The sequence below is a fragment of the Lissotriton vulgaris genome, chromosome 7, assembly GCF_964263255.1.
Source record: "Lissotriton vulgaris chromosome 7, aLisVul1.2, whole genome shotgun sequence".
Classification (NCBI taxonomy): Eukaryota; Metazoa; Chordata; class Amphibia; order Caudata; family Salamandridae; genus Lissotriton; species Lissotriton vulgaris.
The window spans coordinates 1609932545-1609959446 of NC_141695.1; the positions used below are offsets into that span (position 1 = coordinate 1609932545).

The window sequence follows — 26902 nt, forward strand, 5'->3', positions numbered from 1 at the left end:
CCCTGAAGGTCGCCCGGAATATATGCTCATGGTCAATCTCATGGGTTGAAAACACTTGTTAAATATAAAAAGTATCACTAACTCTCCCCAGATTATTGTGTAGTGATAACCATGTACAAGGTGCAAACTCGGCTCCTACATTTTTAGGAGATCTATTGAGCCCATAACGCGATCAAGATCTTACCGTTCAGCATGGGCATGATGCCAACCTGCAGCATGGTCTTCAAAGGACCCTGGAGTGGGATGAGCTGCAAAAGAAGAAGAGGCAGTCAGGATTGCTATTGGTTCAATGCCCCACACCCTGATCCTCAGTATAAAAAATAGGACCCTCTTACTACCTTCGTACACCAGCCCCATCAGGTTGATGTGCCTTGGGACACCGTACATTCTGCTCTATGACAGGACTCTGCCTCTTCTGGAACATTATGTGGACGGATTCATATATAGAACGTCGACGTTTCCCATGCAGCTTACAGTCTGCCAAGCTGCATGGGATTTTCACTATGATTTCAATCAGGTTATAGAGAACCTGAGATACTTAGTAGAGGCCTGATTTGTGCCTTGCTTGTTTTATAGAATTCAGTTCTCCAAGAATGATTATCGAGTCTGTCGGCTGACATTCTCCCCCCCTTGAAGGACCCACTCAAGAAAGTGTATTCAGGTGAGCCCCAATGGGTCCCTTTATTTCACTACTTATCGCTGGCACACACATGGTTCTAACTCCTCCTTCCCTTGTTTTACATTCACAGGCTGTCCTACCTCCCCCTTTTGAGTCCTGATAATGACCCAACACAGATGCATACAAGTCTGCACTAACATATAGGGTCGAAACGTCGACGTTCTTTACGTGTATCTGTCCACACAAAGTCTCAACAAAAACAAGGGAATAATTCATCCAGTTGTGACAATTGTATTCAAAAGTGGACATCCATGATCTAATGTTTTGTCTATATGTATGATTATATGTCATTTGTTTTAGCTTTGTACAGCACCTTGTCACCAGTCACGACCTGATCACTAAATGTATACATAGTCTATGTGTTTCTTTGTTTTGGACAGCTTTTCATACAATGTGGATTTATTCACAACAAGGTTTATATTAAAAAGATTTACCTTTAGAACCATATTCGGTAGTGTGTGTCTCCTTATATCCTTCACGGGATATGCTGTTTGGATATGTATTAATTACAGGTTGTTCAAATTATTTGGGAACCCTAACAGAACCATTGTTGTTGTTTAGCTTCCATACTCAGGTTCTTAAGGTTACTGGGTTATCCCATTACTTCTAATGGTCATGCCACTGAAGTCAAGATATCCGGAGTGATGAGGGGTAAAACCCCGAAATTGCTCATTTATATGCTTGTTTCCAGTCCAGGGAGGACCTGGCCTGGCAGTTCGGGCTGGACTGTTCCCATGGGCGCAGAGTCAAGACTGATTTGCCTATGGCAGGGTTCAAACTGAAATGGCTTGGGGAGCAAAAAAATTATAGATTTAGGCCAAGATCTCTGTACTGGGGTGAATGTATGACATTGTTCGGCATTCTGTCCATCAATTGTTCTTTTTGCATTAACATCATTAGAGCAATATTTTTATAAACAGGATTTAGGATGCAATACATATGTCAAACTATATTCTGATAACCCTCCTCTGGAACCGTACTTGTCAGGGTACAACCAGGCTTTGGTGAAAAGACTGGAACTGTGCATATTGAGGAATGTTGGGAGATCTGTTAGCCTGCTTTGCAATACCATCTACCTGACAGTCTGCCTGCTCTGAAACTCAGTCTGTCTGGGTATGACAGAATTTTGTGCATGTCACTGAAGTTTGCCTGTCTGCTTTATGATTATTCATGCAAGTGATCGTGTGAGCCCGACTCCTTGCTTTCTCACAGTTTTCATGCCTGTAAAGGCTGGGAGCTGATTTGCTGGATAATTCTATATATTATTGGACCCTGACATTTTCTGACCTTCTTCTTTAAGTCTTGACATGCTAGAACACGCTTGCAGCCCCATGGCTTGAAGCTTTCTAACTGTGCATGCTAGGTCTGTGGATCTTTGCTCTCAGATAAGAAGTGGAAATTGACATGTGTATTCTACCAGTGGACTCTCGAGATCTGTGCCTGAGATAGTGCTTGAGGCAACTATGCCTGCTCTGGGATTCTGCATGCAGCCGTGCACTGGACTGGAACTCTACCTGCCTGTATAGCGTTTCTTTGTACTTCTTAATGTAAGGAATCTACACCCTGATATTTGTCTCGCTATGTGTGCTTGAGTCCAGCAGGCCTAGTTTCTGGTTGGTGGTTTCTGCACACCAGTGTCTGCTAGGCTCCACGCTGGATTCCAGACTGTTTTTGACTCTTCCAGCCAACAGAAGAAATCTGGAGAACAAGGGCCTCTGACTGTAGTTCTTGATTAGTCCAATCGGTTTGGAGCGGGTGCATCTCCCTAGCTGCTATTGGGACCCAATAGCTTCTACTGCTTATTCTGAAGCTTCCTATACTTACTAACACTCATCTTGCACTGTAAAGTCATGGGCGTTTGCTAACTTGTATGTTAACTCTATCCCTCTCAATTACTTAGCCAATGATTTCTGATTATTCCTTTCCACAGGGTAGAAGCCATATTAAGTAGCTAATTGTCGCTTCGTTCATTCACTCTAGCTCCTTTTGACTAGAATAATGACTTCCTTGACCCCTGAACCCATGCACCATAATAGCTCACAGTCCAGTTTCTGGTCACACTTCCTGGCTAAGTGACATTTTAACTATTTTTTCCACTGTGTAGCAATTTCATAGTTTTTTTTAATGACCCTGTCTTGGTAGCAGCCTGTTGCCATGTGTTGTAAATCCTGAGGAGTCTTCGAACAGTGTCTTACAAGCTACCTGTTGTCATGTGATGACGCCATCGCTGTATTCGCCACAATTCTGCAGTCAATAGCGCTTTTTGCCTTATCAGGACTTCTCTATCTGCTTATGCTTTTATGATTATGGCATGGGACTTCCAGACTAAATCAAGGGATATCTTTCTTCCTCCCTGTTTTGCCCAGCTAGTCTCCTCCTTGCCTGCTGGTTTATGAAAGGGATCACTGCCTGCCTATTAACATGAACTAGAAATGCTTGTCTTTATCTGCATGTTATAAACTACAATGAGTTGTGTTGGGTGTCGCAATTTCTTTGCGTGAAAAATAGGTGTTAGAAAGTCAAACCTTTTTGAGAATAACAATTTATGTTCTCCAAGAAGCTGGGAGAGTGTGGGCCTATATTGACCATTATTCATCATCCCCACAGTTATAATTATTTAGTATATTGGAAGCCATATATCTAAATAATATGCACACATTTTCTCATTCATATCAGGCTGTCAAAAAAACAGAAAAATAAATCAAAAGATGTGACTTAGTGATAAAGTGACACACAGTGAAAAAAGAAGTTTGACATTAAACAAAGAGACAAAGACTGATCTTAGCATGATATACACAGAAACATTACTTTAAAAATGTCTGATCTCTATTATATACATAATTCAACAAACAGCCTATATCCTTACTGGCGCTTCTTTAAGATAGCTGACCGAGAACATTAAACAATTGGATTGACATTGACGTTTCAACCCTATGTGTATGTGTTAGTTGTTGGACATCAGGGCGGGTCTTCCTCAGGACTAGAGGGCTGTAGACAGAAACACAAATATGTGCAAATTATTTATTGCTTCTTCTTCACTTTTGTTTTAATGTTCTAAGGCCCAATGCTCTCTCCCTTGTCCAGTCAGTAGGACTATGTTTATCTTAGATGGTGCATGCTATGATATTCTCCTGCCAACTTTGTGCAGGAGCACCTGAACGGTTTTGTTTTGTGCTTGCTGCAGAAGCACCTATGCTACCCCTCTGCTTACTAGCCACATCATCAATTGGGCATGTTCTTTGCATTCCATCCGTACTTACAGCCAAAGACTCCAGCGCTGACTTATTAGAGTAGATTCGAAACCTGAAAGAGAGAAGGAAAAACCTCTTATATTGGGCAAGGAAAGTGGTTGTGTTTGTGACAAGCATATTTTTGCACAAGCATCATGACTAAAATGGTGAGAATGCAGAAGCATGAGAAGACTCTAACACAATGGTTATATTAGGGAGAGAAGACTGATTTGTGTTGTGGAAGAGGAGGTTAGTTTGTGTTTGGGGAGTAGAGGACCAATTTGCACTGAGTTAGGAGAAGTTGGTTTGAGTTGGGAGGAATAAAAGTTAAAATAGAAAAGTCTGGTTTGTGTGTGGGGTGGTGTTATCATGCTGGTTCCTGTGAGGCCCTTTCTGTGGGTCTTAGGACAGTCGTTGGCAGTGGTGGATTGGGAACAAAAATAGGCTCATACAACATAAAAAAGTGGCACACATTTGTGGATTGAGCCTTTTTGCAAAACACTACTTTGGTGTTATTATGAAAAGGAGGAGGGAGGTTTCTCTAAAAGATATATGCTTTCTTAATTTCACTGAGATAAAAAAATGCATATGTTGCCAGAACTCTGTGCACAGATTGGTGCACAATGGTGAACCACACCTGAATATAAGTTAGGCCACTTCTGCTTAGGCCCCCTGCCCAGTCTGCATTCATTAATGGGCCAGCCCAGTTAGAGACTGGGAATGACACCTCCATCCCATTTGTAAAAGGGAGGTAACAGTGGCCATCTGCATCAGGAATGGCCGCTCAGGCCCCCACTGGGCTGCTGGCAGCATCTAAACAGCACAGACACAGCCCAATCGGCCACCACGCTGGTCAACAAAAAAACGCCCACAGCTTCAACTCAGATACTGGCCTATTGCCCAAGGGCCCGCCTTACCAATCCGACCTTGGTTGTTGGTTAGAGAGAGCAAACGTGGTGGATACTGCTATTTACCACCCATGGATCGCTAACTCAGTTACTGTTGCGCTAATTGTTGCGCTAGAATTGGGAAATCAAATTACTTCCTTTAAAATATTGACTTTCAAAAGGTAGCTTCGTTGACCAGTCAAGCCTTACTCCACAAATTTGTGCTAGGTTCAGAACTCCGATACTGTATGACAGTGAAACCGCACCATTTTACCTTGCAGACAGGGCTATGGCTTAAAATTGGTGTTTATTTACTTTAAAAATATAGGGAAGTTAAAATGAAGATTAATTATAAAGTTCTAGCATCCTGAGGGGTCAAGATATTACCCCAAACACTTCTCTGGTGCTGATACGGTAATGGGCTTTTATTCCAATAACATGGTTATGTTAGGATCCTGAATCTCGTCAAGTGCACTTGAGACCACAAGCAGTTATTTTTCACTAAAAGTGCCTTTCGGGTCACTGATGTAACTGTAACTGGTTATAACATCACTACAGTAAGGACTGTAGAGTCTTATGCTGCTTCCTACAGAAGAGATAATCCTCAATAGGTCAGACCCTCAGAGGACTTTCAGTCCAAAACTAAAAAGCTGTATGTGGGGAAAAAGCTAATCCCAGAACAAACTTTATTTGTTCTTCGAAGGGCAGCAAACAGGCAGTCATTACTGAAAGTGAAAGGGTCAAGAGATGAATAGTGGGAGGACCAATTGATAAGAAATGAAGGACCCTTCCCCTAAAAGTCCTAGTGTTCAATGGCCAAGGCTTTAAGGCAGCTGTGGACCGTCGTTAAGGGCGTAGGGTCCTGCCCCGCCACCGCGTTCGAACGCGGGACTGGTGTCTTTCAGGCTGAGCAAAGGTCAGCCTGACAGATACTGGTCTGGTCAAGCAGCCAAGCACCATGCATGTGCTAAATGCACAGGCGCCTGCCTGGCTGCCCAAACCATAATGTGCTGGGATGAAGATTTCACAGCCTGGTGGGCATGACCTCCTAAGCCTGGCAAAGTCTTCTGTGAACCTCCCCCGCATGACGAGGGGGAGCATCCATGATCGACTTGGACCTCAGCTCTTCAGTTTTAAGGCCTGAACTGTCCTGGAATCAGTGTCCATCAGTGACACTATCCCACTCTGTGATGAAATAAGGAAGCTTCTCCTCTTGTTGGTTGACTTTGACAAAGGGAGGATGCAGCAAGATCTTCCTTCCAAAACAGCAGAGGCTACCATCCCGCCATCCCATGATCACTGCTGCGGGCAGGTAATTCCTTTTTTCTTTTTTATGTTGGGTGTGTACATGTTTGTGTATTTTGTGCGTGCATGCTGTAAATGGGTGTGCGATTGTATATATGCTGGATGTATGTATGCGCACGTGTGAAAGAGTGTGTGTGTGCGCTCACCCCACCCCTGCTGCACATTACGGGACGCCACTGCTTTAAAGAGGACTCTGTGCTCCACTGGAAGCCAATGCCAAGACCTCAGTACTGGGGTGATATCCTCTCTCTGGACTGCCTCGGTGGCCATCCTGCCTTATTTTGAATCATTTGCATACAGCATGGTATGTTGGGTTGTGTTGGAGGATTCTGGATTGTGTTGGAACACAGCTTCATAAAGAGGAAGCAGAGACTGGTTTGTGTGCGTTGTGCGGATGTTGGTTTGTGATCATAGAAAGGTAACTGGATCGTGTTGTTAGACAGGGCCGGACAGGGAACCCAAATGAGCCTTGCCAATTTTGACGGACCTACCCCCCAGCTGCTGCTTTTTGTTACTTGTGAAAGATATAGCAGTACCGCTGTAAAACCAGCCCCCAGTAACAAAATCGGCCCAACCCTTCCAGCCTACCAGGGAAACGCCCGATGCCCGCTACGGCCAGTCCGGCCCTGTTGTTAGAAGAGGTTAATACGTTTAATTGAAGGAGTGCATTTTTGATTCTATTGGGGGGTGATAACTGATGTAAAGTTTGCTTTTAGATCGAATCTTGTTTTTTGTGTGGAAAAAAAAGTGGGCACTTTTGTAATAAGTATACAAACCTGCATCGACCTCAAGTCTGGTTTAGATTTTGCCTGGAAAGTGTACACATTTGAGTATGTGGTGGATTATTTGGTGATTTTTTTTTCTTACCTCCTAATATCGAATACAACTCGAAGTACTTTTCCTTTAAGCGTCACCTTGGCATTTAGTCGCATTTCCTGGAAAGGAGATATTGTGAAAAGTGAATGTACTCTTCAAAAAAGTACATATTCTTTATTGCGCTTACACCTTCTGTTCCCATTTCAATCTGCTTTCCAATCTTACTCTTCCTTATCCTCTTTCACCTCTTCACCTCACTATCTTTTCTTGGCTCATCTTTTGTGTATTGAGAATTTGAAAACATCTGGTTTACCTGTCCAAACCGCTGTCGCTAGAGCGAAAAAGAGGCAAAAGCATCAGGTTGATTTCTTGTCCACAACAAACTAAATAACTAATTTTCTTTTTCCAAGTCACACTATAACAAGACTAGGAAGTGGGCCATCCTAAAGAGATTTGACTAGAAAGTGGTCCATGCTAGAGAGAGGTGACTAAGAAGTGGGCCAAGCTAGAGAGCGGTGACTACGAACTGAGCCATGATAGTAAGACGTGACCCGGGAAATGGTATCACAGAACGGTGACAAGGAGTGTGAGCTATGCTGGTGAGCATTATATACAAGAGGGCTGCAAGGCAGAATTTATAAAGATTTTGACAACAGTCCTTGCGCTTGACTACTGAGTTAAGAGATGGAGTGTATCACAGAGAGGACTTTAGAGACAGAAAGTAGATTAAGGCTGTTTCTAAGTAAGAGCGGTAGATGCACACTACCAGTTTAAGAGATCTGCACAAATGAATAAAGGAAAATGCTGTGAAACAAACTTAGGAACAATGGCATTAAGCAGGCTCTAGAATTTTAAGGCAAATTTCAGCCCAAAGTTAGGGGAGGGTGGATTTCAAAGGCGAACTTGACTTTGAATCAATGGCACCATTTGAGAGCATTGCGGACAGTCCTTCTTCATAGAAAGAATCCTGAGAGTCAGAACATGGTACAGCAACACATGAGATAAAGCACGGCACAGCAAGTTATTCCTTGTTTGAAGCCAGGCGCCAGGTCTGTGTCTTCCAGTGCCCTTTCATTAACAGATTGTGAAAGCTTTGAACTCCTTACCATGGTCATGCTGGACAGCTGCACAACTGGTAAGTCGCTGGGTATGAGGTAGATGCTCAGTGTGGCGGAGACGGTCACTGTAGTACCTGTAGGTTTGATAGTGAAGCGTGGGGGTGCCGATACCTCAAGAGAGAGTTGCATTGGGGCCTCGACAACAGCAGGATTCTATGTGAAAGAAAATAGGCAAGCTTGGTCAGCAGATCAAGATCAACAATCATGGGTTTCAATCAGAAACAAAGAGTACTCATGCAAGAGAAAGTGGTACAAACGTAGAGTCAAGAGGTAATGCAACACAAGTTAATTACTGAATCAAGTACTGACTGGTCTAATGGATTGTATTTAGATGGAACCAGATGGTGTTTGAAACAGAAGACAGGATGCGTGGTAAGTGATTTGAAATTCTAGTATTCAATGTTTTTGGAGAAAATGTAGAGCTAGCAACATATGGAAAAGGTTAGGAGGAGATTACATAAATTACAAACACTTGAGGTGTTCTGGGCAGAATAAGAAAACAGTGTTGGAGAATTGGGTAAAGGCGATGGAGTGCTTGACAGTCCATGCAAGAAGAGTCAACAGAAAGGTGAAGGAAGTTGGACAGTGGGTAGGGGAGAAGATAGCGCTCTACAATATATATTTATAAAAGTTGGCGTGTTTGACAGTAAGTGGAAGAGGTGTATGGGAGAGGTAATAGAACTCTGTTTGGTTTAAAGAAGCGGTGATGGAGATGTGAGCAGTGACAGGATGAGGTAATGGAGAGCTGTCATCTCTATTTGGAAGAAATTATGGAGGTGTTGGCAGTATATGGAAGAGGTGGTCAATAGAAGAGATGTGTTGGCTCTAGACCCTGCATAGAAGAGGTGGTGGTTCTCTGAACAGTGTATGGAAGCGGCCATGGAGCTAGGGACAGCATAAAGAAGAGGTGATGGAGCTCTGAACAGTGACAAGAGGAGGTGATAGAGAGCTGTGTGAGGAAGCAGAGCTACATTCACTATTTGGTAGAAATGATGTAAGAGATAATGCAGAAATAGTGAATGGCATTGATACTGGAGCTGTTAGTGTAAGGAAGAGGTGTTGGAGCTCTGAGCAGTGCACACAAGAGATGATGGAACTCCAGTTTAAAAAGAGAGGAAGGACCACTTTTGAGAGTGTCTGCCAAATATGAGGAGAGCTGGACATTGTACTGAAGAGGTGGTGGAGATCTCTGGACACAGTGACTAGAAGATGTAATGGAGGCAAGGGAGAGGTGATGGAACTCTGGTCGTTTTATGGAAGAGGAGATGGAACTCTGAACAGTTCATGGTGACGTGATGGCAATCAGGGCAAGTTATGGAAGAGGAGATGCACACTATGTGCCTAGATGATGGGGTGGAACTCTGGGCAGAACATTTAAGAGGTGATGGCGATCTGGACGAAATATAGAAGACGTGGCAGAGTTCTGGGCAAAGGAGGGAAATGTAAGTGGAGAGTTCTGCACTGCGTGTGTAAAATCTGATGAAAGCAGGACATTATATTGTATGGAGGAGGCGAAAGCGAACGCTGAACTGTGGACTGGAAGAGGATAGCAATGGAGCACTGAAAATGTACTGAATGAGAATATGAGGCCTTAGACAGTGTGGAGGAACTGGATGAAAAGCTGGATACTAATTGAAATAGGTGACGATATATTAGCTATTGAAAAAGGAGAACGTCCTTGTCTCCATTGTATGTTAATAGTTCCTCACCAGCAGCATGATACTCCCAAAGTATGTGGTCCTCAGCAGCACTTCCAGATCCTTTGGCATCTGCATAATTGAGAAAATATGGTACAACACTAATGAACTTCTGTTGTATTTCTGTACTTTTCATAGCACAATGACTCGTAGGCAGCAAAATCTTTGGTACTGGTATTGTTTTTTTTTTTTAAACATTTTTATTAGCATTTTTGTAATTCACATTAATTGGTAAAGTACAGCAATATTCCGTAGTGCAGATATAGCGTGACATCTTATTGAACATACATTGCATATTTGGCACTTCTCACTATAAATGTGTTTTGTATTTTATACACATCAATGACAGAGAGTTATATTACATATCACAGTTTCTTCTTTTGGGTCAATTATTCACTGACATCTGATCATCGATTTCTCTGGCTGGGCCTCACAAATATTACCACAAAAGGCATTCCAGCTGCCTCATATCCGAGTCCATTTTTGGGACACCCGCTGTGAATGTATACCGTTTTCTCTATTATCATTACATTGTCCATGTCACAACACCATTGATGATGGTTCGGAGCCTATCGTGCCCCACACTGCTGAGCTATATTACGTTTTGCTAGTATCATACCCAGTGTCACCCAGTCCTGGGTCATGTGGTTGAGATCTGTGGGCTCCCAAATGTTGAGCAGAATACCTTTTTGGTTCCGGCAGATCCTCAACACCCGTGACCTGCGATATTGTCTGCATTATCGCCGGCCAGTAAGATGTGATTTCTGAGCATTGCCAAATCGTATGCAAGAATGAGCCTGGCGAACCACAGAGTCGCAGACAGTTCGGTGTGCCTGCCCTACCTATTTTGTGTAAAAGTGTTCATGTTTAATAGGTGCGGTGTAGAATTTTCAAATGCATCAATTTAAATTTGGAAGATATCGCTACTTATTGTGGGGATGAAAGAGCCTCCTGCCAATCTGCTCCGTCTAACTCACCCAGCTCTGTTTCCCATTTTTCTTTAAGGGCCGTCATTGGGTCTGGTTGGTTATTTATTATTTTGCAGTAAGTTTGGGATATAGCTTATTTATGCAGATGATCCGTCAGGAGTCTATCCTCCAGTGGTGATGACTCTGGGAGCTGAGTGCCCGGCGATATTGCTCCCATAAGTGCGTGCCTAATCTGTATGTAACGGAAGGCTTCTGTTTGTGCTAGTTCATAAGTGGCCTGCAAATGGGACTACCTCGCCTTTTTTCCACATGTCTCCCACCTGTGAGATTCCTATTAAATCCCATTGTTGAAATCCTTTAGTGTTGCGTAGTTTATGTAGCCGCTTGGTGTCCCACAGTGGCGTGACCTGCGTTAGTACCCCGTCCCAGCCGGGCGCCCGCTGTGCCTCAAACCAGACTCTGATGGTATGTTACGTTGGACCTGTGAAATCAGTTTTTTCTGATTTGTTATATAATGCTCCCACTATCCCCTCCACTTCCAGGAGATGCCTATCCATGCGGTAGGCTGGGTCGTCTTGGAACGCATGTTGCCATTGATTTACGACCGAGAGCTGTACTGGTATTCTTATTGCATCAAGGACCTGGGGGGCACAAACATCAAAGGTTTTTGCACGTGCAAATGGTCCGATTCGCAAAAATCGGCTGTTACGCCCGCAAAAAGGCTTTTTGCAATGCATGAAAGTGTTAGGCACTCGCAATTTAAGAAATCGCTATTTTTGGGGCCCCAAATAGTGATATTGCTATTTGGAAGTGCTTCTTGCATTGCATTTAAGGAATCGCAAATTGTGATTCCTTAAATGCAATCGCAATTAAAGAAATCACAATAAATAATTTGCGATTGGTCTGTGTTTTGCAAAAACCTTAAAAAATTTACTAAAGTGCATTTTTCAAGGTTTGAGGTTACCCACACACATGTCCTTGGGGCATGTGTGTGCTCAACATGGGTGCACATCACAATTTCTGGGTGCAACAGGGTGACATTTTGACACCTTTGCACTCTTGAAATTGCATGCGCAATTTGCGAGTACCTATTGGTAATCGCAAACTATGATTCCTTAAATGGAATCGCAATCACCATAAATAAATTGCGATTGGTCTGTGTTTTGCAAACACCTTGAAAAATGCACTAAAGTGCATTTTTCAAGGTTTCAGGTTACACACATGCCCTTGGGGCATGTGTTTGTGCAACATGGGTGCACATCACAATTTCTGGGGTGCAACAGGGTGTCATTTTGACACCTTTGCACTCTTGAGATTGGTACTCGCAAATTGCGCAAGCAATTTCCCATTCATTCCTATGGGCCTGTAGGCCCATAGGAATGAATTGGAAGCCATTCCTTAATTGCAACTCACAATTTGCGAGTCGCAATTAAGGAATTTTTAGGATTCGCTATTTTACTAGCGAATACTACATGAATAGTGTTGGACCTGGGACCTCCAAGTCACATAAGGTAGCTTGGCACTAAATGGAAAAGCTCAACTCTATGGAACCTGTGTTAAGTTTGCATCATACCCTTCAGCAACATAACATCCACCCACTCAAAAATAAGGACGCTACACCAAATTTAGAAGAATACGGTCTGCTTTATAAAAACTCTTTGTTGATCTGACGACTTATTATCAGGTTTCAATACATCATATAATCTCGCATGTCATTATTACTTTACATTTCATCTTTATGACATTAGCAACCTTTCTAGGATATGCTCCTGTAATTTAAATACGTTTTCTACACACTTCAGCTCTAGATCAAGTTTCTGCAATTGTCAAACTCTTTTACAATACAAAGAAGCTGAACTTTACCACCACAGTCTCATGGGAATTTCATACAAGACATTCAGCTTTACAACCCCAGCTTCGATAATGTAATGTACTTGTTGTACTATGTTAAGCCCAAAAAGGGGAAAGACAGGTAGTTACTTCCTCTGATTCAGGGCTACTTTAACTTGTCCCTGGACCCACTTTAGGCTATGTGGCCCCTTTCATCAAGCGTTGTGCTTCTAGGACAGTTGCAGCTCCTACACCCTTTCTTTTATCCCCAGTTCGGCCCCCGTCTTTCCGGGAATCTGGATTAGGTAGAATACCAATGCTTAGCCTCGTTTGGGCGGAGAAACATCAGGTCACCAAGGGTAATGATTTTGTCACTATACTCCTACTCGGGAGCCAGTTCACTACCTGAGGAGAAATTTACAGTCTCCCTTGCCGTTTCGTCACACTCCCCGTGACGGTCCCCACCTCCCTCCAGTTATGCGGCCCCGGCTTACTTGACTCAGATTAGGATTGCCGGTTAGGTTGCTATGACGCCGATACCTGGGGACACAAGGCGCTTACGGACACTCTGATTTCCTGCCGTCTCTGTCCCGGGTTGAGATGCTCCTCCCTCGGAGGGATCGATGTACACAGACTTCACCGCCCGGTGCACTCTTCAGGGACCGGCACCTCTGAGTCTGCGCAGCCGTCGACGCTGTGGCACTACCCCTGGCGTTTCCTCTCAGACTGCTGGGCTTGCGCAGAAGACGACGCGGCTGCACTTCTTCCGACGCCCCCGCCTGGCCGCTCCCTCTTCGCTGTCTCCGCACGCCGGGGTCCCGCCTCTCTCGATCCGCCTCTTCCGTCGCTGCCTCACTTCCTCGGACACCCTCCAGCACTTCACCAACTCGCAGGGGAAGTCGGTGCCGGACAGAGCCCTTACCCCACGCAGAGTTGCCAGCTGGACACGCCAGATTCAGGTTCACGGTGAGACCTTGAAGAAGGAAGCGCTAGCTCCTTAAATGCCTTAGGGAAAAAGCACTCAGCGCCGCAGGTGATAGAGCGATCCTTCAGGGTTAGACTTCACCCCTTCTTACAAGCGCGACTCTTCTCAGAGACCTCAGAGACTTTAGTATGTCCTGGTGAGGTCGTACAAGGATTTTAGGAATGGGCTACCCTGGTAGGGTTTGGTCAACACGAGTGGGTACAGGTCAGTACAGGAGTTCAGTCTGCCCACAGGTCAATTCCGCTCCTGATAAAGCGCTGTTCTCCTCCTCAGAGTCGCCTCCCTCCTCACCAGTTCCACTCTCTAGCAATCACTGGTCAACACAAAATGGCTGCCTCGCATCCTGCCTTATATAGGTTCCCCTCCAGAGGTCCAGCAAAGTCCAGAAGGTTCTGGAAGGTCTCTATATTACCCTATGGGACTTCCTCAGAGGATGGCAGTTATGGCAGTTAATGGCCACCATTTTAGGTACCTTCTAGTTTTTAGTCAGGAAAGACACCTAGGTCTCAAGAAAAGGACCATGAGGGCAAAGAGCACCTAACCCCTAGGACAACACCACAAAAATAATCCAGTGGACACAAAAATATTTAAAGGTTATGAGGGACAAAAAGGGGACAAAATAAATAAATATAAGGAGGGGCTACGCAAAGGGCAGTCAGGTCTAACAAATAGGCTTTGAGAGTCCTTAATTGCGATTCCTTAATAATCGCAATTAAGGACTTGCAAAAGCTTTTCTTGATGCATGTGCCTGTGTATACCTGGTATCAGCAGAGTATTATTTCCCACAGTTCAAAAACTCCTGTGCCTCGCCCAGTATCAAGCAGTGGCATGTCAGAGCGATCGACTGTGAGGTGTTTGTTTACTCTTGTGTAACATTATTTAAGTATTGTCAGTCAAAGATCTTTATTTCGATTAATTAAAATCATAAAAGACAATACACGGAGCGTAAACCTCCACAGTTAAAAATATTTAAGAAAAATACAGTAAAAACAAGCATTCATTATTTACATTTCATAGGTACAAAATCTAAAATCAAAAAATACAGAGAATACAATGTAAAAAGACCATTAACCAACGGCTATTAGATCTAATATAAAGTGCATCTTTGGGTAATTCAAGTTAAAGCCATGAACCCCTTTTGGTCCCACTGAATGATTATGTTTAGAAGGGTCTTCTTTTGGTTAGCCGAGCTGCGGCAGTCAAAAAGCTAGCCACGCTATAAGTAACCTTGACGGAACCAAGCATTTGTAAATAAATAAGAGCGGGCCTAACTTGTACAAAACCAGCATCACGCAAGATTGGAAACTATAATTTTTTACGCGCCTCTGAGTAGTGCTCACAGAACATTACCAAGTGGAGTGTGTCCTGTGGGGAAAAGTTATCACAGGAACATGGCGCTACTTCCTCAGGTTTCCCCCATTTAGGAAATACACCCAATATAAAGTGAATTCGGTTGAACCGAAATCTGACCAATAAAAACCGATGGAAGGGCTTGGTGACACACATCAGATACGGTTCAATGAATGGGGAGGTTGATAAGCCATAAATACTTCTCGCCACTGGTTTTTCTCAGCTCCTGCTCCTCCCTTTCTGCCTCCAGCAGGTTACGGAAGTTATGTTTGATCCACCCTATGTCCTCCCTTATAATGCCCTGTGGTGAAGTAAACAGATCGGGTCGGCCCAACCTATTTAAGTATTATTACATGGTGCAAGTTGTAATGTACTTTAGTCTACCTTACCCTTGAGATTTGTGTATTCGCAAACCTTTCTGGGACCATTGACCTGTGATTTAGTCCATGGGTGTTATACAGACGAAAATATTGGTCAATTGAAAAAAAAATGTGCAGTTGCATACATGAAATGACAATTTATCATGTGTAACTGTACCACAGTATTGCCCCAGCTCTTATCCTAAACCTGACCATATTTATAACCCTTATCCTAAGGCTAATTTCAGCCTTAACACTATCTAATTTATATTTTACATTGTTTTTTTTTTTTTTTTTTTTTTTTTTGAAAACCTTTATTGTGCATGAAAATCAAAACAAATACGGGCCTACAACCACCAGGCCGGCCACGAAACTGTGAAGCACAGGAGCAAGCAATACGGTTCCCCAGCGACATCAGGCAATATAGCAACAATCAGTAGTAGTTACACTAAACGGAATCATGTCGCTAGGAAAAAGGAGCATTGAGGTTTAAGTTTTCAAATTTTTGTTCCAGTCCAAAGATAAATCAGTGAAGAATAGAGTCAAGGAGAACTGAGTCCGCACATTAACCTCACTACATGGGCAGGCAGCAACAAGATGAAACAACCGTAATGAAACCCACCCCGTCAGCCTGGCAGTACTGCACACGTCAACAGGAGAAGCAGTTCACATATACGTACCACCCCCAGCGCTACCCACTCCTAACTAACCCCCTATAACAGACCCAGAACGGAAGAAAAGGGAAGAAATCATAAAAGAGATCGTACGTAGGCACCATAGAAACTAACAAAAACTAAATATAACCCCCCACCCTACACACATGCAGAGGCTACGGCCTGCCCCCCCCCCAGCAGAGTGTCTGTCGCCCTAAAAACCCGAAATTTAGGAAGAAAAGAGAAGTGGAGAGAAAGAAAGAGGGAAGAAACAAAGAAAAATATGCACTAGTGCTATGGGGAGCAAGGAAAGAAATCTGTCCCAGAACTCCCACAAAAGAACGGCGGGGAGGAGGGCCATATCGCAAACGCTCGGACACCACCGGCTCGCTAAGCATTCTCTACCCCAATAACAATAACGGATAGCTGCACCAAAGGTCTGACCATTAGGGAGAGACAACAATCAATACACAAAATCACATATAAGATTCGGGTCCCTCGCGGTCCCCACCCGCCAGTATATCAGTGCAGCAAGTGGACCACCTAGCCCTGGCCCGATCTGGGAGGTGAACTCACATCTACCCTGCGCGGCATTCCGATGTAGTCCGAGGCAACAAAGAAACATGGCCGCTCCGAGGATGGGGGAAGTGCACAGTCGTTGAACAGGCATCGCCTGCCTGCCTTAGATAGTTCTCCCCTGATGACACACTCGTCCGAAGCAACCAAGCGGCAAAAGTCACGAGATGGGGAAGTCAAAACCAGCAAGGACGAAGCAGAAGACAAGGCAGGAGGGCAGGCTAGCAATGAACAAAGCAGTGAGACTGTAGCACGAGGCAGACAGCCAGCCAGGAAACAAAGGGGAGACAATGTTGCAGCGGCGTTATCGACGGGCGGCAACAGATCTCCACAAGCCTCAGCAGTAGTTTCCAGAATCGCAACAGTAGCACTCGGAGGTGGCGGTGGGCTGGCAGACTGTGACAAAAACAATACAAGATCTTGTCGGGGGTGAGCTCCCTGCGCATGGCATACATCATAAGCACATGCATCCAGAGCCGCGCTCAATACTGTATAGGTGCAGAACATCTCCGTTCGTAGCTCACCCAAGGCCTTCAGTACATCTTTGTAGGTCCATTCCGGCTGCAGGTCCGGTAGCTCCATATTCCCAGGGGAGAAATCAGCCCCAGCCCCCTGCACGAAAGCGTGCTCGTCATCCCAAAGGGAAAGCACACAGTCGTCCTCACAGCACCGGAGAGCAGGAGCCGCCATCTTTACTTCAGTGCATGGAGAGTTGGGGGGGGAAGTAAGACAAGGGGGCCACGGGACCCGATCGTTAGGCAGCCGTCGTCCCTGTGGCACACTGTATCCGCTGCCGTCCGTCGTTCAATTAGGGAGCAGTCAGCCGTGAAGGAAATAGGCAGAGCCGTGGGAAGCTCACCGGCGACAGGCACGTTGGCGAGAAGAGCCGACCAGCATCATGGCGGCCGTGAACAAAGGAACCCCAGGGAAGCCCCTTCTTAGCCGTTCCGGTACAGCTCCGCGTAGTCTCAGCCGGGTGGAGAAAACAAGTATCGGCCAAGCAGCAGGCAGGCGGAGGCACCCCCGCGTTGTGTCACAGTCGCCGCATCAGGACGGGCACGCGAGGTCCGGCAGGCGCTGGTCCGGCAGGCGCTGTGGTGCGGGCAGGGACCCGGGCAAGGGCACTCCGTCCCGTAACTTCCGACCCCGGGCGGGCGGAGAGACCGGAGGGACACCGTCGGACTCGGCACCTTTTCCCGCACCTTGTGGGCAAAAAGGATCAGCAGGATAGAGATCAGGATGTAGGTGCGGGACTCGTGAGCCGGCGGAGCCGAGCGTCCGCACGTCTGTTCAGATCGCCATCTTGGCTCCTCCCCTCATATTTTACATTGTTATTTAAAAAAATGCTGTTAACTTACACTGTGTCAGTCGTCTATATTTCCTTCTTCATTATTACCAACTATGGGCCTTATTTACAACAAAATGACGCAGCTTCGTAAGCCATTTTGCTGCCTTGAGCTGCGTCATTTTAAAAGCACAGGGATGTGTTATATTTACAACAATATGATGCATCCCTGTGCTCTCCCCTGCGCTGGCACACTATTAGCTGCCGTGCATCACAGCAGGCATCCTTGCACCATGGTGCAAGGGTTCCTGCGTTGCAGGGATGATTGTTTTTATATATGAAAGTGTCCCTTCGTACAAAAAAAACAATCACTGATGGTGTTTTCCACTTTCTATGTGTGCTGCAGAATGCAGCATACAAAGAAAGAGGAAATAATGAGGATAAATAAAGTATTTCTCCTTATTGCGCCTCCTTACACCTCCCTTGGGGTGGCGTATGATTCTGACGCATTCCCAAGTTTACAAAATGTTGCAAATAAGGGAATGCAGTAGAATTGATGGGTGTTGCGTGGGAACACTCGCAGCAAAACCCTTGGCACGGCCCTGTCACGTAAAGAGATGCATGAAAAGGGGTCATTTACAAGGTCATGAAAATCCACGCAGGGTGGCTTTGCATGGCCTTGTAAATATGAGCTAACGTACTGCGCTGCCGGTGCGTCAAAAATAGTGACGCACCGGCGGTGCAAGGGGCATGTAAATAAGCCCCTATATTTCTTAACTTTCACATCCTCGCTTTGGATCCTTCTTTATGGTAATTTCTTTACTATTGGTATTATTTTCGAACCGTACCCCTCAAGTCGACAAATGAACCAAAATCCTGGCCTTGCTCAATGCAAATGTCTGGTGTGGACTGAACGTGAGTTCCTATTGAAAAGACTGTCAAACCAGGGCAGTCTCCACTTTCTCTATTCCCAGTTTCATTAGGAAAGAAAAACAAGCAGCACCCTCCTAAATTAAGAGTTTTTTTTACATAGTCGGAGAGAATAAAAATCAACATTTGTTTTTTCTCCTTCCAGCCAAAGCGGAACATCAAATAGTAAATAGTGAGCTAGTAAGTAATCAACTGCAAGCACCAATCGAAGAGGTATTCATTTGCAATGTGTGTTTTTGACCGACTGGGGCTATTAAATAACCCTCATCAATATCCGTAAGGATATTGTATTAGTGTTCAAAGACAACTAATCACCAGCCGTAACCTGACTAGACTTCTCTGTTGCATATGGCACGGATTGACCGCTTCATCTTTGCCCATAGCCTTGAAAACTACATGGTGTTTAAGGGATCTGCCCTTGCTTGGGTGAAGCCATTAATCTATAATAATACTCACAAATAATGGGGGCGATTCCATTAGATACAAAGGCATTTGTTGTCAGTCTTGAAGGATCTTCTCGATCCCCATGGCTCTTAAGCGCACATGTGCATCTGTTGCCTGATATAATCAAGAAATTGGAGATCCAATCCCAAAGATCAGGATCTGTTTAGATGAAAACAGTGAAAACAGGATAGACCTACCTGCATGCTCGCTTCTTCAGGAGTGGAAAAAAAGTGACCTATGCTTGACCAGCTTAAAAATGGAAATACTGCTCCTTAGCAAACTCAAGGCTAGACGTCTACCTTTCTGATTTCCGCCAGGCAGCAAGATTAGCGTTAAGGTTAAAAATAGTAGGATAACATCACCGTAACCTTGGAAATTTACCTAAACTGCCTGTCAAAGAGAGAATAATCTTCAAGATGGTTTGCATTACTCCAACAGTATGCTGGTCTCTGTTCACTTGCTGCAAGTCCTTTCACCTCCTCAGATCGAACTTTAAGTTTTAATTAGAGAAAACGAAACAAACCAATGTTGCCCTCTTCACATAATATCAGGGCACAGAGCTTCCCAAGGGTTCATGGCATCCCATTGGATCAGTGCAGAGAGCCCCCTGAGGCTTCACAGTGTTGGCAGCTCATATTTAGATAATTCAGTGCTAATGGCTCATACTGGCAAGATAGAGTGCAATCTGTGGTTTCAAAGTTTTAACATATCATAGTATCAAGATGAAGTGTTCACTCAGTATTCAGAACCTGACATTTGATAGTATCAAGGTGTAGAGTTCACTCAGTATTCAGAATCTGACATATCATATTATCAAGGTGCAGTGTTGTTAGACCTGTCTGCATCTGGTGATACTCTAACCAACATTATTTATTTTTGTCCCCCTTAGCCTCCCAGAGTTTCTGTTTTTATTTTTTATATATGTCCATCAGGATTTTTCAGTGCTGTCAGGGGGCTAGGTGTTCCTTGGCTATGACGCCATTTTTCCCTCATAACCTGTGAGGCCTAGTCAAGCCCCTTGAAAATCTAGGGACATCCAGAAACCTAAAATGGTGTCCACCAACTGCCATAACGGACACTACTGGAGAACAGGCCATAGGCTAACATAAGGAATTTTCTAGAAGCAACCAGTGACTTCTGCAGGTCTCAGGCCACCCTATAAAAGGCCAGCGACCAGCAGCCATTTTGTGCATTACTTGAGGTGACCAGTGTGGAGAGAGGCGACTTGAGGAGGAGGATTGTGCACTAGTGGTGACAAGATTGACCTGCGGGGCCAGCTGTCATTTCACTGGGAAGTGCCCCCACCTAGGCTGACCAAACCCCACTGTTTCAGCAACCATCTTCAAGTTACCAGGAACTCTGTGGCGAGTCTGTCAAGAACTGTAATCCCTGAAGTGTGGCTACCAGGGACCGGTTAGTCCCATCCTGAAGGTTGTGTGCAGAGGGGCAAGCTGGGACCCAGCCCCAAGCTAACTGACCCTAAATTCAGGGGGTAACATATAGCAATACTCGCGACTGCAGCGCTCCAGATCGACACCCCCCTCCCCTTGACGGGGAAAGCGGCAAAACCAGCTGTCGTCCCTACCTGGAAGCGACGCTGCCGCCGAGTGCATTTCCTGACGTGAGGGCAACAGAAGAGGGAGAGCCCAGCTGACTTGCCTCGTCATTCGAAGAGCTCCGTTGAGGCGCTGGAAGAGGCGGGAAGCGAAGCAGAGCCCAGCTGATTGCCTGCGAGGCGGAGAAGGACGCCGTCGCGTCGGAAGAGGTGCGCTGAGCCGGAACCGGCAAGAAGGACCCAGCGCGTCGGAAGAGGTGCGCTGAGCCGGAACCGGCAAGAAGGACCCAGCGCGTCGGAAGAGGCGGGCGCAAGGCGGAGTCAGGAGGGGCCGGTCGCGTCATCGGAGGTGCGTCAAGGCAGAGCTCCAGTCAGCGGGAACATCGAGGAGGCAGAAGCGCCACATCGGACGCCTCGGTGGAGCACCTCAGTCTGGGGTAGGCTGCTCTGACACGCCACGACAACTGCTGGAAGTCTTCCCAGGCACCGCGTGACACGGGCAACGCCAGCTGTACCGTCTGCAAAGCCAGAAGTAAGCCGGGGAGTGAGGGAGTGGGAGGCGGCTGTGCCGGCATTGTTTAACCCCTGTGACTGAACAGTAAACACGGCTATGAAGTGTTGAGGCCTTCCCAGTAGACCTTGGGGGAACTTGACTTCTGCTTATTAACTCCAGGCACGAACTGTCAGGTTCGAGTACTTGTGCCAGTGGTCAAGGGACTGGGCCAGAGAAATACATTGAAGTTAGAACTTTCTGTCAGGTTCTCAATCGTTACACCCCTGGAGTTGGAACCCTTAACAGAGAGGTGTAGCCATTCAGTAAATAAAGGGGGGAAGCCTTATTAACTCCTCTTGTCTCCTATTTAGCTTTTAGTTGGCTGTGAGCTCTGAGAACAGCGCTGCTGGGGGTAGGAGATTGTCGTGCTTGAACAAGAGCGCTGAGAACAAGAAGAGTAATGAAATGTACATGCCAGGTCTGTAATGTAAATGTGTAACCTGTATAGTGAATATTTCTGACTGTGATGACTGATTGATAAAGTAATCTTGTGGGTTTGATAACAGTTTCTTACAAGGGAAATGTACCTATGAATTAGCATTCCTAGAGTGTGAAATATACTGAGGTTGGTGTAACACAGGTGCATTATTGCTAAACTAATTGTAAACCCATTTTTCATAAAAAGAAGAGTCATATTATTTTTATAAAAGGTAATGGTATTTTTCCAAAAATCGGTGTTGTGTCTTTTGTTTTAGTGGTTAATCACTGAGTTACTGTGAGTGGGTTTTGTGAGCACTTAACCAACGCCTTGAGTTTAGCTGTAACCACTACTGTGCCAGGCTACCATATGTAGTCTAGGATACCCTAGGTCCAACATAATTGGTGTTTCAGCGGTGGGATTACGGATTTGTGCTTACACTCACTTAGGAGTAACGCAGTGCCTACCACGGGACCCCACCTGGAGTTTTCTCCCTGCGGCCCTCTTAATCTAAATTTTGCTTTTTCTAAATTAACTACTGGTGGTGGGTGGAGGTTGACCCCAGGTCACTTTTTGGATTTCTCCTGTGTAAAAGTTTATACTCTAAATAGAAATGGAGATAAATGTGGAAGAGCTGGAAAACTATACCGTGACCCAATTGAAGGAATGGTGTCAGCAGCAGGGGGTGTTTTTTAAGAAAGGCGCCAGGAAAGTTGAGCTGCTGACCAGTATCCGGGCATGGGTGGAGGCTCATTCCGGGGAGGAAGTAGATCCTGAGGGGAGTGACAGGGACACTGTCCTGGAGACCGCAACACTGTACCAGGCGGGAGGGGGGAACCTTTTAACAGGCCCTAGGACACCTTCCCGAGTGGGCAGTAGTGTCTCGGAGAGGGGTTTGACCGACGCCGAGTTAGAGGATAGGAGGGAGGAGAGGAGGATGAGAATAGAACTAGCCAGGATGGACATGGAAAGGGAGGACAAGAGGTTGGCGCATGAGCGGACCATCAAAGAGATGGATTTACAAGCCCTTAACCTAAGAACCCCCAAGTCAGAGAATGGTGGCAGCGATACCCAGACCAACATCAGAGAACCCAGACCTTACCTACCAAAAGATATTATGGCATGCTATGTACCCAGTGATGACATTGCAAAATGGCTAGCCGCCTACGAGGTCTCACTGAGGGCCCATGGGATCTTGGAAGCCCACTGGGGGGGTGGGTTATATAAATACATGCCCCCCACTGGCAGAGATACCTTGTTGGCCCTAGATCCAAGTGAGCAGACCTACTACCCTGCTATGAAGTCAGCGCTGTTAAGAAAGTTTGGGTTGACCCCTGAGAAGTATAGGCAAAAGTTCCGGGGCAGCCACAAACTAGGCACGCAGAACTGGGTAGACTTTTTGGATTACTCCAGGAAGGCCCTGGAGGGTTGGGTGAGAGGCAGCGAGGTAGGGGACTATGAGGGTTTTTATGACCTCATACTCAAGGAACACCTACTCGAGAAATGTCTTCCCGAACTACGACAGCATCTGGTGGACAGCAAGCTGACCAGCCCCAGGAAGCTTGCTGAGGAGGCGGACATCTGGGTTAGTACCCAGGTTTCAACTAAGGGGACTGGAGGGGATTCCCAGAAGCATGGACAGGGCGCCCCCCAGAAGAAAGAGGGAGGGGAAAATAAGAGGGAGTTCTCAAAAGGTCCACAAAATACTTCGCAAGGAAGGGGCAGAGGATTCATCCCTAAGAGTAACCCCCCTCGCAACCCTACCCCTGGCCAAAGCCAGCAGCCAAGGGTTGTTCATTGTTTTGAGTGTGGTGGTGTGGGACACTATAAGGGAGATGTGAGATGCCCAAAAAGACCACCCCCTCCCACTGGAGAAAAAGCCCCGGGAATAACTAGTGTAGTGCTCGGGGAGGAGATGCCTTTGGGTAACGGAGGGGAGCGGGCGGGTGTCACTTTAGTGTCCCTGGGAGATAAGGAGATGGTTCCAAAGACCCAACTGCCCTCTAATACTACTAAGTATGAGCAGTGGGTCACCATCAACGGCCGTAGAGGGGAGGCTCTGAGAGACACAGGAGCCAGCATGACTATGGTAAGGAGTCAGCTGGTGTCTCCAGAGCAGGTCATCCCAGATGTACTCCATCCCGCCGTAATGGCTGACGGCAGATTGGGCCACTACCCTGTGGCCGAGGTTCCCTTTGAGTGGGGAGGGGTTGCAGGTCCACTTCGAGTTGCCGTAAGCCCTGCCGTGCCTGTTGACTGCCTGTTAGGGAATGATATGGAGCACAATGCTTGGAGGAAGGTGGAGTACCAGACTCACTCTGAGATGCTGGGACCCCCTGACTGGACTTGTGTCAGCACAAGGTCCACGACTGCCCGAAGGGGGAGTTCACTTACGCTGGAGCCTGGAACAATGGCCCAGCCGGCTGCCAGAGAGGAGAAGGACAGGAGGCCGGAGGACCCTGCCTCGACATCTCCACCTTGTGAGACAGACGGGCCACCTGCGGAGGTGGATCTGGAGTCCACAGGGGAGAGTGTTGCTTCCCTGGAGAACCTACCCATCCCTACTGAATGGCATGTGGAGGGAGGTCCTTCCCGGGAAGAGTTCTGCAAAGCTCAGAAGGAGTGTCCTACTCTCGAGGGGCTGCGGCAACAGGCCAAAGCCCAGGCAGCAGGGAACATTGTAGGGAGCTACCAGATTTACTGGGAGGATGGACTCCTCTACAGTGAGCCCAAGGCACCTGGACATGGTTCATCCAGGGCCTTGGTGGTCCCTCAATGCTTTAGAGCCTTTCTGTTGGAACTGGCTCATGAGATACCATTGGCAGGACACCTAGGACAGGACAAGACCTTTGCCCGGCTTGTCCCCCACTTCTACTGGCCTCGAATGAAAGTGGCGTCTGATACATATTGTCGGACGTGCGTGTCTTGCCAAGCCAGTGGGAAAACAGGGGTGAAGCTAAAAGCTCCCCTGGAACCACTACCTGTCGTTAGCACCCCCTTTGAGAGGGTGGGCATCGACATTGTAGGGCCATTGGATCCACCAACTTCAGCTGGTCACCGGTTCATACTGGTTTTAGTGGATCATGCCACACGGTACCCAGAGGCAATACCTCTGAGGACCATCACTGCACCTGCAGTGGCAAGGGCCCTGATGGGGATCTTCACCCGAGTGGGTTTCCCCAAGGAGGTTGTGTCCGACAGGGGGACTAACTTCCTTTCAGCATACATGCGGGCTATGTGGAAGGAGTGCGGCGTTACCTATCGGTTTACCACTCCTTATCACCCACAAACCAATGGTCTTGTGGAAAGGTTTAACAAAACCTTGAAAGGTATGATACGGAGTCTACCTGAGAGCCTGCGGAGGAAATGGGACGTCCTCCTACCCTGTCTCTTGTTTTCCTACAGGGAAGTGCCACAGAAGGGAGTGGGCTTCAGCCCCTTCGAACTTTTGTACGGGCACCCTGTACGGGGACCTCTCAGCCTGGTGAAAGACGGATGGGAACAGACTCCCAGGAAGCTTCCCCAGGACGTGGTGAGCTACATGCTGGCCTTCCGGAGCCAAATGGCTAAGTTGTGGAAGCAAGCTTCAGACAACTTGGAGGCCAGCCAGGCAGTGATGAAGGAGTGGTATGACCACAACGCTCACCCAGTGGAATTGGAGCCTGGACAGAAAGTGTGGGTAATGGAACCTGGAGAGCTAAATGCCCTCCAGGACCGTTGGACAGGCCCCTTTGAGGTTTTGGAGAAAAAGGGTAAGTCCACCTACCTGGTGGATCTTAAGACCCCGAGGCAGCCCCACAGGGTGCTGCATGCCAATCGCCTCAAGCCACATCATGAGAGGCCCGAGGTTGTCTTACTGATGGTGACCGATGGAGCAGAAGAGGAGGAAAGCGAACCTCTCCCTGATCTTCTTTCGTCCCAAGAAAAGGATGGGTCGGTGGAGGGAGTAATTCTCTCACCATCCCTGACTCCTGAACAGCAGAGTGATTGCCGCCAGATCCTGGAGCAATTTTCTTCTCTGTTCTCCCTTGTCCCGGGTAGGACCCACCTGTGTACCCATGACGTGGACACGGGAGACAGCCCACCTGTAAAGTCTAAAATCTACCGGCTGTCGGACAAGGTGAAGGCCAGCATCAAAAGTGAAGTCGCCAAGATGCTGGAGCTAGGAGTGATTGAACCTTCTGGTAGCCCTTGGTCTAGCCCGGTGGTTTTGGTACCAAAAGCTGCCCCACCAGGCACCACACCCGAATTGAGATTCTGTGTGGACTACCGAGGCTTAAATTCAGTAACTAAGACTGACGCACATCCCATCCCACGGGCGGATGAGCTTATCGACCGGCTGGGAGCTGCCCAATACTTAAGTACCTTTGACCTAACTTCAGGGTACTGGCAGATTTCCCTTACCGAGGGGGCGAAGGAAAGGTCAGCCTTCTCTACACCTCAGGGACACTACCAATTTCGTGTGATGCCCTTTGGGCTCAAGAACGCCCCTGCCACTTTTCAGCGGCTGGTGAACAGGGTCCTTTCTGGAATGGAAGCTTTTTCTGCTGCTTACCTGGACGACATTGCTGTCCTCAGTAGCAGCTGGGAGGACCATTTGCAGCACCTGCAAGCTGTTCTTCATGCCCTGCAACAGGCTGGCTTGACAATCAAGGCCAGCAAGTGTCAGATCGGACAGGGGTCGGTGGTGTACCTAGGTCACTTGGTGGGCAGAGGGACGGTGCAGCCCCTCCAGGCAAAGATTGAGGCTATCATAGCCTGGGAGCCCCCCAAGACTCAAACTGAGGTCTGAGCCTTCCTGGGCCTCACTGGATACTACCGTCGCTTCGTGAAGGGGTATGGCACTATCGTGGCCCCCCTCACTGAACTTACTTCCAAGAAACAACCCCGACGGGTAGTCTGGACGGAGGCTTGCCAGCGAGCCTTCATGACCTTGAAACAAGCATTGTGTTCCGCTCCCATTCTCAAGGCCCCTGATTTTGCTAGAGAATTCATTGTCCAAACAGATGCGTCAGAACATGGCATTGGGGCAGTGTTATCGCAGCTAAATGATGAGGGCTTGGATCAACCCGTGGTCTTCCTGTCTAGGAGACTACTCCCCAGGGAAAGGAGATGGAGTACAATTGAGAGAGAAGCCTTTGCGGTGGTTTGGGCTCTGAAGAAGCTGCGGCCATACTTGTTTGGCTCGCACTTCCTGGTTCAGACTGACCACCGCCCCCTTCGTTGGCTGATGCAAATGAAGGGGGAGAATCCCAAGTTGCTAAGGTGGTCCATCTCCCTACAGGGAATGGACTTTAGGGTGG

At 46.8% G+C, this 26902-nt stretch overlaps 1 protein-coding gene across 2 annotated transcripts in view; it reads right to left on the reverse strand.

Moving 5' to 3' along the window:
• Nucleotides 1–26902, reverse strand: part of PLTP (phospholipid transfer protein) — a 258838-nt gene that overhangs the window by 26552 nt on the left and 205384 nt on the right. For both annotated transcript variants that reach the window (XM_086932536.1, XM_086932537.1), the window contains exons 10-14: nucleotides 9745–9804; nucleotides 8024–8188; nucleotides 6969–7036; nucleotides 3940–3982; nucleotides 185–248 (exon numbers count right to left, since the gene is read on the reverse strand). In XM_086932536.1, coding sequence (XP_086788662.1) covers nucleotides 185–248; nucleotides 3940–3982; nucleotides 6969–7036; nucleotides 8024–8188; nucleotides 9745–9804 — 400 coding nt within the window. The remainder of the gene's footprint in view (nucleotides 1–184; nucleotides 249–3939; nucleotides 3983–6968; nucleotides 7037–8023; nucleotides 8189–9744; nucleotides 9805–26902) is intronic.